This window comes from Cylas formicarius, unplaced genomic scaffold (assembly GCF_029955315.1).
Source record: "Cylas formicarius isolate icCylForm1 unplaced genomic scaffold, icCylForm1.1 PGA_scaffold_2__14_contigs__length_35257938, whole genome shotgun sequence".
Taxonomy (NCBI): Eukaryota; Metazoa; Arthropoda; class Insecta; order Coleoptera; family Brentidae; genus Cylas; species Cylas formicarius.
The window spans coordinates 13,231,791-13,243,926 of NW_026844319.1; the positions used below are offsets into that span (position 1 = coordinate 13,231,791).

At 35.7% G+C, this 12,136-nt stretch overlaps 1 protein-coding gene across 7 annotated transcripts in view; it reads right to left on the bottom strand.

Annotated features, from left to right (window-relative positions):
• LOC132698795 (G-protein coupled receptor Mth2-like) overlaps positions 1–12,136 on the bottom strand; it is a 125,444-nt gene that overhangs the window by 57,996 nt on the left and 55,312 nt on the right. For 3 of the 7 annotated variants that reach the window (XM_060665072.1, XM_060665077.1, XM_060665080.1), the window contains exon 1: positions 4,897–5,614. The exons of the other annotated variants lie outside the window; for them this stretch is intronic. In XM_060665072.1, the coding sequence (XP_060521055.1) occupies positions 4,897–5,470 (574 nt within the window). In that variant the 5' untranslated portion in view covers positions 5,471–5,614. Of the gene's footprint in view, positions 1–4,896; positions 5,615–12,136 lie in introns of those variants that run through there. 7 annotated transcript variants of the gene reach the window in all.

A 12,136-nucleotide genomic window follows, 5' to 3' on the forward strand; every position in this document is an offset into this window, starting at 1 on the left:
TACTTTTCTTTATATGTAAAATCCATTTTAGAGTAACAGTACAGTACAGTACCGTACAGTAAAATTAATTTAAATAATTGATATAACAATACTAATAATTAATAAATTAAAACTGAGTTTTTGATAACTAGTTTTATATTTGGCAGGGCTGTCGTTATTTTGCACAGCCTTCTTTGAACAATATTTTCTGCGCCTTTATCGAATGTTTAGAAATAATGAAACCGTTTTTACTAAAAAAAGGAGACGAAAAATAAAACAATAACAGCAAACGTCTAGTCTAAATGAATGGTAATAATTCGATTATTTTCAATTTTATTCTAATATTACTTACGACCTTTTTTGTTCTGTTTGTGATTTACGAATTTTAGACTAAAAAATATATTAGGTGTCCTATTTAAAAAGACTATTTATTCTTCCTAAACTCCTTCTCTTTTCATCATCATAATCAGTGTTTGCTAATTTAATTGACTTTTTATCTCTACTCATAACAACCTTACTAATGATGAATACTTAATTTAGATCAGCCGATATACAGTGTGACTAAGATAAAGATGTCTCTCATTGGGATATTGTAAGATGGTTAAATTTTAAAAAATGACAAAATTTATAGGTGTTGTTGAGTAAAATAAAAAATTCCCATCACTTGCCAAGATACCCTGAAAAAACGAAATTTGTCTATTTCGTTTTTCTTTTTTTCTAGTATCACTTTTGGGCTCTACAAAATAGCGTTTTTTTATTACGAATACAAAATGTATGACATAATATGATTTTACATTGTTTGAATCATAAAAAAATGTTTTTGTTAAATTTTCAATGTCTCGGTGTAGTTTGGATTGACAAATAACAAAAAAGAAAGATGAAATGATTCATTTATTAAACAAAAAAAAACTTAAAAAGATTTGCTACAAAAACAAAATTAAATTATAAAGAATATTCAAACAAGTACCCATTATTTTCATAGAAATAACATCTTGTAACTGTGAATTTAAAACCTTTCTTAACATATCAGTTGTAACGTATTGAAAGGATTCAAGAACTAGTCTTCTCAGCTAATCCTTATTCTCAAAAACTCACTGGTAAACACAATTTTTGTAATATCCCCATAATAAATAAATAAATTAGAAAATCGAGTGGAGTGAAGTCCGACGAACGAGGGGGCCACCAAACTCTTTAACTGGTACTTATCCATTTTTCGAGAAATCTGTCCGATAAATACTCGCGCTCGATTAAGGCATGTGTGACTGTTGATACCAAGAGCTTTCAACTTTTGCAAGCGGTGAGTTGTTCAGAGCTTCTTCAGTGTCGTGCTCTAGGATGTTGCGGTATCACTCAGCGTTAAGAGAACCATTATAAAAAGGGCCAAATAAATGTGTTGATTTCTGTATATTCGGTGCACTCTCTTGCCCAATAATGAGCCTTTTGTCGGTTAAAAATTCCCTTATTTGTTACTGTACTTTTGTTCGAACAAATTATCTTATGGGGAAAGTTTTAATCTCTCTGGCACTCGCTAGTATACCATTCGTAAAATTTTCTTCGCCTTTCTTCATCACCAGGCCTGAGCGCTTGACAAATTCTAAAATTGAACGAGTGAAATTTTTGTTTTCACAAAATAAATTGAGCAGTAGATTTAGTGATTTCAGTTGTCGGTTCTATTTTTCTAACGGATGTTTCCGGCTTTTCAGTAACGACTAACAATACATTATTTACTGTTTCTTAATTCCAGCGTTTATTTTTAGATAAAACTAGTTTCATAAACGCACCATACGGCTTAAGATTTGCAATGAATCTTTTGTTTGTTTGTACTGGATTGTCTTCTCGCAGAGTAGTTATTTAAATTCAACGACGTTACCATAGCATGCAATTTTTCATTCTGTGTATTCCATTTTGTATAACAAAAAAAAAATCAACGGCAAAACAACGCAACAACAATATTAAAAAACGGCATATACCGATATGTTAACAAAATTATCTTGACATTTTCTCAACGCCATCATGTCAGCGCCCACTACACCAAAACATTGAAATTTTAATAAAAACTCATTTTTGTGATTTAAACGATATTGAATCATATTGTGTAGTGCATCGTTGTATTCGTAATACATATATTTAATATATGGTGTGTCTTTTTCACGGACCATATGAAAAAATAATCTCGATGATGATTTCACCGAAACAAAAGTTGTAGAGTTTAAAAGATAGCAACGAGTAAGTCATCTTTTATTTTTTATATATCTTTGAATAACATTAGAAAAAAATAAAAACGATAATAATAATTTAACCATCTTTCTCTCTCTTATGGTTTCCAATATCCCCATGATAGATATCCTTCCTCATCTTGGACACACTGTATATAAAACACAGACTAAATGATAGTGAAAAAAAAACAGCAACAGTAAATTTTATAGCTCGGTCAGCTTCGTGGATGGGAGCTCTGTCTTAGTGGGCATTCTGCTGTAATATGAAAGGGAGTATGTGCAGTGTCCATACTCATAGTTAGGGCCGTCAAGGTCAGCTGATGTGTGTCTGGGATATCTTGCCAGAAATCCCGAGAGTTGACATTAGCAACTATTAGTTGTTGATCCAATAACCATGGGAGTTATCTGGACTTAAGACGTTTGATTCTAATTTCTAAACCAGGTCGTCTGACCTGGGTAGACTTTCTCTTCAAGTGATTGGGATTGATATTTGATAGCTATTTCGTAGCCATTGAACTGGAGTACTTCTGAATTGCCCGTTATAGTTCTCATCGCACTATTAAGGCGAGCGTCAGTAAGGCGGTGTGGTCACTGTTTCTACAGGCAGGGCAACTGTCTGCCGTAACGAAATATGTGAGAACCATTGCGGTTGTTTTCATGACTCTAGCATCATTCATTTGCGGAAGAATTCATCTAACCTACTCAAATGGAGCCTGTGATAAAATCAGACGTTTGCCAAGAAAGAGCTATGTCGTGTGCGTAAATAAATTTTTTTGAGACCTGGAACTCGAGTTGTAAATGTTAAAAAGAACAGGAGCAGGCACGGAGCCCTACTGGACGCGTCGTTGATCCTATAAATGGGACTGGTTTTACCATTCAGGTGAGCCTGGATATTTCTATTTCCAAGCATGTTTTGCTATTCTGGTGTGGTGTAGTGCAGTATGGGCAAAGTAATAATCTCACCGTGAAATAGTCTATACATTGGCCGTTGAACCTCTTTGAGGGTTTCCCAGCAATAAGGAGGACGATATGAGAGCTCGGACTAAGAAAACAGAGGTAAAAGTTTTGGACAAACTCGGAAAAATTTGACAGTTGACGTTTCCATTAGGTACACAGTATTTACAGAGTTTTTTATTCAATGTTCGTCACATCTGTGTTCCTGTCAAAAGTATTATTAATGCCAGAGAGTTATAAATAATTATTGAACCGTAAAACATAGTGATATTAGCTGTATAGATAGACGTAGAAGTAGTATTGTACCTATGATGATTATCAAGGGCCCCGAGAGTGGCAGGTAACTACACAAGTAGTATACCTACTTTACCATGTTTAAAATTCGAATTACAGTTACTTCTTGAAGTTCGTTCTTGAAACTGACGTGTGTTTGAATTTGTTGTACAAACACGGATCAATATTTCATTCATCAAAAATCAATATTTCGAGTTGCGAAAATAGTTGAGAAGAATTTATACCGACCATCGACAAAATAATGACTGAAATGAACAGGATGGTTTTATTCCACGTATGAGTAAGAAGATATTGTGGAAAACTTGGAAAGAAATCAATGAATGCATCCATGCATCAATTCTTCTACCAACCAAAAATCCGAGAATCTATAGAAATCTATAAGCAACCAAAAAACCTTAACCGTGACTCTTGACGAGGTCTTTACCTTTCACCAGTATGGGAATCAGTCATCCGTCATGTTCATGTTCCCCCTTTAGCTCCGCATCAAATAATATATAAGTAGGTACTGAGTAGGATGCGAGCCAGTTTCAGTTAAGTTCTGAAGAAGCCAACATCATGATTGGCGGAACGTCGGCAAGTTCCATTCATCAACAACAGGGACAGGAGGAATCCAGAAGATTTGCGAATAGTATTTATATTTTTAAACACATTCCAGTTAGTTTGACTCCATAGTCGCGATTTTATTTTAACATTTTGAGAATGAATAATTTGGAAGCTCTCTACTTCTGTGGCATAAATAGAATTACACATTACCCCGTAGATAATCTTGTAATTTTAAGTCAGGCGGCCGAACTGATCAATTTACTGGACCACCTCTACTATTGCCAAATTTTCACCTAACCAGTTTCTTACACCCTACTCAAAGTGAGTTGTTACGACCAGTTCATTTGTTAGGAAATTTAAGTAAGTATTTAATATATTTGGTAAAATAAAGGCACCTATTCAGGTAGTACTTATGATATTTGTCAAATATTTATAAAAAACCTGTATAGAAAGTTCGTATTTCCAAAATATCTTAATTGTTCAGATTCCATTGGCAAAAATCTTGGGGTTTTAAATTCTGTACTTCTAGATAATGACGAGGTTTTAGCTTACTTAGCTGAAAATTCATATTCCTGCGTCACGAAACTGGAAAATAACGGCGAAATTTTTTCTTTTCATAATAATTTATAGAAAAATGTCGATAGAAAGAAACATCATATCAGAAATAGAAGTGATATTTGACGAGTTTCGGCCATTCTGTTTAGCGTCTGTCATAATGATAATTTCTTGTAGGCCTTTCTTGTTCCTGAGATCAACCGAACGATCCACCATTTTCAGGTTCATTCTTTTTAAGGCACGTGGCTCCGTTACAAAAACTAGGATTTATTTTGGACGTAGAATGGGCTGTTATAGTTTGGCGCACTAATTTCTGGACAAACTGAATATTATTCTTTTGATGCTAGGTACTCACCGATACAATATATTAACGCGTTCATAGAAACATCTTGCACGACACAGATCAACGCGACCAGGCGATGTTCGAGGTTGGCTAGGCAGTACTCAGTGTACGGATAGAAAAGTTCATCCCATTGCAGGTATCCCGAGTGATTAATCACCAAACTGGACTCCTCGTAATCCAGAAGAATTTTGTAGGAAGTTTCGACGCAGATGTCTCTCGCTGGCGCCGATATAATGTGAAACAGAGCTACGTCCGGGAAAACGTTGTCCAAGTCGCTACTCGCGTTTGGCGTCAACGAGACGTCAACGCAGGTGGAGTTGGTGTTCGACGCTATGGATTCGTTTGCGGCACAACACTTTCGCACGCAAGAAGAAACGCGACAAATGCATCCTTTAATAACGTTATTATCGACGAAGTAATCGTTTTCCGTGTAAATCAAGCCGTCTTTAGTAATATTCGGGCCTGATTTGACGCCGTCGGTGATGTCTACGTAAGTGTCGCACTTAACCTCGCCGCTGGTGATATTTTCCACGCACCAAACCAACACTAGTGCACACGCGACACTGTAAATCGCGGAAAAATGCATAGCTCGCGTGTGGACGGACCGGCGTGGCACAACTAAAATAATATCTCCGTGTATTGTATTGTAAAATTCCTATCTTATGTGAGATAAGATGTTTATAATGTGTCATAAATTTCGCGTCTGTTGTATCAATATCTGTACGTTTAGCTCGCAACCTTCCTTTAAGTGCTATTTCCATTATTTGTTTAAACGTTTCGAATGTATATATTGACATCGCGCGGACCGCGTGAGATTTCCTGTGACACATCGCATACTGAGTGTACGAGAGGTTGACTTAATGTATTTTGCTGCGGACAAGTATGTAATTATGCAAATCAATAGTTGAATATTTTAATATTAATAAAAAATGAAATCGAATAATATTAAAACAATTTAGTTCTGCAAAATCAGTTATCGTCTTTGAAAGAAACAAAAGTAATATCGATTTTTCAAAAAAAGTTCCATCACTATTGACAAGGTCTCCGCATTCCTTCTGCGTCTGTTGGTCATTAATCGAAAAAGAATGGTCTGGTTAGTTTCGACGTAGAGTATCTGGAATCAAATATTCTCATCTTAATCGAAAAATACTTCTTTGCAAAATATATTTTTTGTAACTGTCAAATTTATGAACAAATATCGGATAAAGCTATGGCTTCTCTATTATCACCAGTAATAGAAAATATATGTATGGAAGCTTTTGAGACGAAAGCTCTCGACCTTTTTCATCTAAAACCAAAACTATGGAAACTCTAAGGTTGATGATACTTTTGTAAATTTGTCTCATAGTCAAGAATCTTTCTGTGATTTTCTTCACCATTTAAAGGCTAACATACTCTTTAGCATCGAATTAGAAGCTAATAATAATCTCCCATTCTTGGATATTATTATTAATAGAAAATCAGAACTAACATTGGGTTAGTTTTCAGAAAACCTATTCACACGGACCGACAACTTAATGCATTGTCACATTACTATTCGCCCCAAAAATCATCGGTTATGATCACAACTCTTTTGTTTACAGAACCGTAAAACTATCTCGAATGGAATCCACCTAAGACACACAATATCTGACCTTGTCTCAAATAATTTCCACATTAGAAATATCATGCGTTGCATTTCAGAATAGACTTCACCACAGCCTCTTAAAGAAAATGAAATCGAAAGCAATCCCACACTTCCCACTGTGGTCCTTCCTCAGAATGACTGACCGCATATCAGAAGTTCTTGAGAAATAAATTTTTAAAACCAGATCTATCACCTGCCCAATAATCTGTCAACATTTTCTTTCCATAAAAGGCAAAATTCCAAAGCGGCAAAACATATATTGGAGACCGGACGAAACATATGAGCTAAAAGAACATGAAAGCGCCTTAAAACTAAGACAACTAAACTCATGAGCAGTTCAAAATTCTTGCATGCCAAAGAAAAATTTTATCCGCGACTCAGGTCTTTATTTTTTACCAATATAGGAATCAGTTATATGAGGCAATATTCATTTCCCTTGGTTAACTTCGGCCCCCTCAGATAGTATAATAAGCAGGCACGGAGTAGAATGCAAACCAGTTTCAGTTAAGCTCTGAAGAAGCCAACAGGACGATTGGTAAAACTGGCGCATAATATAAAATATAAAACATGTTGGTAATTCTAGAAAACGAGAATTGGTCTTGGTCTTATAAGAGAACATATTAATTGGAACATACGAGCGGCATACGCTCTAAAATTGCTCTGTCCGCACCTCTCTCTCTGGTCGTTGTCTCATTACTGGGTATCGTGATCACTAACAACTTGTACCGTTATCTCCCTCCATTGACTTCGATCCTAGACTATATCTACAGGATTGTAGAAGGAAGTGCTGGTGGCCTTTTGGATCTGATCAGTCCATCGAGTTGGTGAGCGGCCTCTAGACTTTCGTCTTTTTGTGTTTCCAAAAACTATCAGCACCTCCATATTGTTGTCGTCTCTTCTCGCGAAGGTGGAAGAGGTGGTGGTCTATTACGGATGTTCAGTTCTCTTACTCACAGTCTTGCTCAGACTGTGAGCCGTTCGTGGAAGTCGAAGCATGCGACTCCAGTGTCTGCTGCTTTAATCATTCATGTTTCAGCCCCATATCGGATGATGGAGAAAATTAAATATTGAACTAGTTTCGCTTTAGTGTTTATCGTAATAGATCTGGGTAGTCGAATCGTTGCACTTTTAGAAATTCACTTTCGGATGTCACTCTCATTTGAACCTGTGTTAATAATATGCGAGACCAGGTACATGAAATGGTGAACAATTTGAAATCTTTGCAGAGGGCATCTGTCGATTGTTGGTGTTTTAACGGTCGATTATGATAATTTTGGTTTTTTAGCATTTATCATAAGACCACATTTATTGTTCTCGGTTTAGAACATCTAACATTTTCCCTTCCAATAAGAATCTGCTCTCTGGTGCGTTTGCCCTTCTCAAAATCTGTATGTTTTGTTGGGGGGGGGGGGATCTCTACCTAGATATGTCACTAATCGCCGCTTAATAATGCGAATTAAAATCTTACTTGTAATAATGGGTGTTTTCGATGTATAGAACTTTAAGTTGGCATTACTGTTCAAGATGGCGACCGATTTAACAGCTCTCAAGTGATTTATTCTCAGTTTGGTTTGGCAATTCATCATGAATAGACAGAACCACGCCTGAACAACGCTTGCAAATAAAGCAATTTTATTTCGAAAATAATGGTTCTGTGCGGAATACGTATCGCGTACTACGTCCATTTTATCGTCGACAAAATCGTCCAACAGAGCAGTTAATTCGATTAACCATGGAACGTTTTTGCACCACGTTTACTCTTATTGATAACTCGCATCCCCAGAGACACCGTACAGTGCGTACAGAAGAAGCTATTGCTGATGTAGAGCGTAGCATTGAGGAAGACCCGAATGAGTCCATCCGCCATGGAGCACAGGAATTGGATCTGTGTCCATCCACTTTATGGAAGATTTTGCGGAAGGATCTTGGTTTACGTGCTTACAAAATCCAACTCGTGCAAGAATTGAAGCCAAACGATCATCAAGTAAGGCGTAGATTCGTCTAATGGGCCCAAAACGAGATTGCCGTTGTTCCCGATTTTCATAAGCGAATTTTGTTTAGCGATGAAGCGCACTTCTGATTGAATGGCTACGTCAACAAACAAAACTGCCGCATTTGGAGCGAAGCTAATCCTAAGTGTATGTAGAAACACCGTTACATCCAGAAAAACTGACTGTTTGGTGCGCTTTATGGGTTGGTGGAATCATTGGTCCGTACTTCTTCAAAAACGATGATGGCCAGAACGTTACAGTCAATGGTGATCGGTATAGAGCTATGATTACTAACTCTTTCATTCCTGAATTGAATAACCATGATGTCCAGGAGATGTGGTTTCAACAAGAAGGCGCAACATGTCACACAGCTCGTGCCACAATCGATTTATTGAAAGACACGTTTGGTGACCTCCTAATTTCACGTTTTGGAACTGTGAATTGGCCTCCAAGATCTTATGATTTAACACCGCTAGACTACTTTCTGTGGGGCTATGTAAAGTCATTGGTCTATGCGGATAAGCCACAAATGCTTGACCAATTGGAAGACAACATTCGCCGTGTTATTGTCCATATACGGCCACAAATGTTGAAAAAAGTCTTCGAAAATTGGACGTCCAGATTGGACTACATCCGCGCCAGCCGTGGCGGTCATATGCCAGAAATCATATTTAAAATGTAATACCACAAGATTATCTTTCGGATAAATAAAATTCATGTCAATCGAATAATCCATCGTTATTTTATTGCAACTTAAAGTTCTATACCTACATTCATAACTTCAATTTAAGGTTAATTACACCTCACCCTGCTCCCAATCATGATTTATTCCAAACTACAGTAGTCTGCGAAAAATAGCTGGGATCATGATGAAGATACAAGTGCAGCACTTTTTGACAGCTGGTTATCTTTTAAAAATATTTCGGATTACAGTGAGAGCAAAAAATGTTACTCGTACTTTAAGTTCCGAGTGTAATAAATTTCAGTACATTTTAAAAATTGAAGCTTCTCATATTTACGTACTTATTTAAGTAATTATCGACAATTTGTATATCTTTGGTGTAATAGTATTATCTATTTGCTATAGCCTCAGACATTTGTGGTGCGGAACTGGACAAACTTTGCCATTTTGTTATTCAGCACCTTTCTAAAAGGAATATTTTGTTTAATGGCATTACAGCATGTGTCGAACTGAACCTCGCATTTTTGTGCAACATTTATTTTTTCGGTGCAACAATCATTTACAAAGGTATTTTTTCCTGCCGATTAAAAAACCGATAACATTTCACCAATGACAGAAGGGAGAACATGCAAATCCTGAACAATGCTTCTTAACAACAAACAAAAAATATTTGAGAGGCATTTTTAAATGACGATTGAAAAAATAACAAAAAACTATGAAAATAGAATATAATACAGAAACCCTAAAAATAACAAGAAAAAAAAAAAGGAAACGCTTGTACTGCGGTAGCTAGGGAAGAACCAACAATGTGAACTAATAGGAAAAACGTCCGAGAAAAAGAAAGTATCTTTTATTTTAATCATTGTTACTGTAACTATTTAGTTATTAAAAATGAAGTACTTTATTATTATTATTATTTTTATTTTTTTTGTCTTTTTTTTTGAGGGAGTTGGAGGTGAAATCCATTATGGACGCCCCGCGCGGTGAGTGCAGGGGAGTGTGGGACTCCCCGGAGGGTGGTGCAATCCAGGTTTACCCACTAAAACACCCCCAATCTACAGCATCGGCTGCTAGGGCCATTTGCTGTTAATCTCTATTGTAGATTCTAATTGTATTATCCCTCATATGTAACGTATTCTAAGCTTTTCTAGATCTTAGTAAATATATTAATGTTCTTTAAATATGCCAATGTGTTTGTAATCTGTTCTATTTTCAGATTGTCTGAAATCTATTTGCAATCAAGAAGAAAGACCTGCTCGAAATCAAGCACAAGGAGGGGGTTTAGGTTTATATCTGCAGGAAAAAGTGAGGTTTCAGGCTGTTTTCGAAACAATGTGGGACAGAAAAGCCGTTTATGACTGCAACAGTAGTGTACCCTACAGAATTTAAATCATTATACCAAACATGCCATTTACTGTTAATACGATATGATTAAAAAAAAGAGTGTGCGTATATATCAAAACCAAATATTCCAAACCCTTGTCTTCTTCGAAGCTGCAAAGGATTCTTTATAGCAAACAATAGGAAAATATGGAAAATATTTATTATCTTAAAAACTTCTAACGTATAAGGTAATATTTTACTTGATAATCAGAAAGTTACAGTGGTCTCATTAAAAAATTCAAAGTTGTCGCTGCTTTTGGTTGGATAGATGGGGATGAAATAGCTAAGTTACAAAATTTCATCAACTGCGAGGCACTCTGTATGTGGGTAACACATTGCTGTCGTCTTGCGTAAATAGTTATGAAATGTCAGAAACAGTTGAGTAGGATCATGAGTAATTGGTAAACATCTTGCAAAGTGCTGATGCTGCTAAGTGGCTGATTATTATGCGTCCAAATTCTTGGATAAATTGTGTAATTTATTATGTGTATTCCCACTGAAGGATTCCTTTAAATCCGGTTTGGGCAACCTTTGACCTGTTGTGGGTCAAACTTTAATATGCAAATACGCGAGTTAAAGAGGTTGTTATGATTTTTAAGATGTTCATTTGCTTATTTTATTTTATCATTTTATATTGTAAGTATTTTAAGTTTGTAGTGTGCGTTTTTTGCATATAAAACATTTGTATTTGTGCTTACTTTTTTAAAAAATCTATAAAACTAAAGGAAAAGATGTTAATGTTTAATGAAACAAGTTTCTTATTCTTTAATCATCACGAAAATTTAATTCACAGTCAATAAAGACCATTAAATTAAAAAACATAAACTGAATTTTAAGGTCTCTCTTCTCATTTTTTGGAAAACAGATGGACTTTCTAACTTTTTTCTACAGGGTGAGTCTAAAAGATCGCTCAACGTATTATTCACGTTTGTGTGAAAATATTGGGACTTCAGGTCGCAGTTTGCATACTACAGGGCAATATAAAAAATAATAATGAAAATTGGTATGTATAATTGCTCTGTTAGGTTACACTTTTATTTATTTATTTATTTACGGTTTAACCAATTTACAAAACTTTTGCATAGATTAAAGGCAAAGAGAGAGAAAGACAGCAGTATAACAGCCAGAAACTAAATAACAATAAAAACAATAGAAACACAATATAACAATAACAATAAATAAAATTAAGTGGTAGCACTCAAACGGAACACATCAGAACGAAATGAGCGGAGGCTGCCGACAAAATTATAAAGCTTTGCACGCTTTCAGCATTCTAGTAAGGGGTGAATAAATTCCATAATTTGCGTGATGGTAAGGTATGCGGAACAATGAGTGATCACAGCTTCTGTAATATGCTATGTAAAAGAGCTGAACAATAATACCAACCATTCAGAATCTTACAGAGAAAAACTAAATCGCTCTGAAATCTTCTGGTTTGAAGGGTATGAATACTGAAGGCCTCAGTTATAATACTGTAGTTGATCTGATACCCATTATATTGATATGCGCCTTTGAAGCCAAAGATCTTAAAAATACTTTCTGAACGGCTTCGATGTTCTATATGGCATG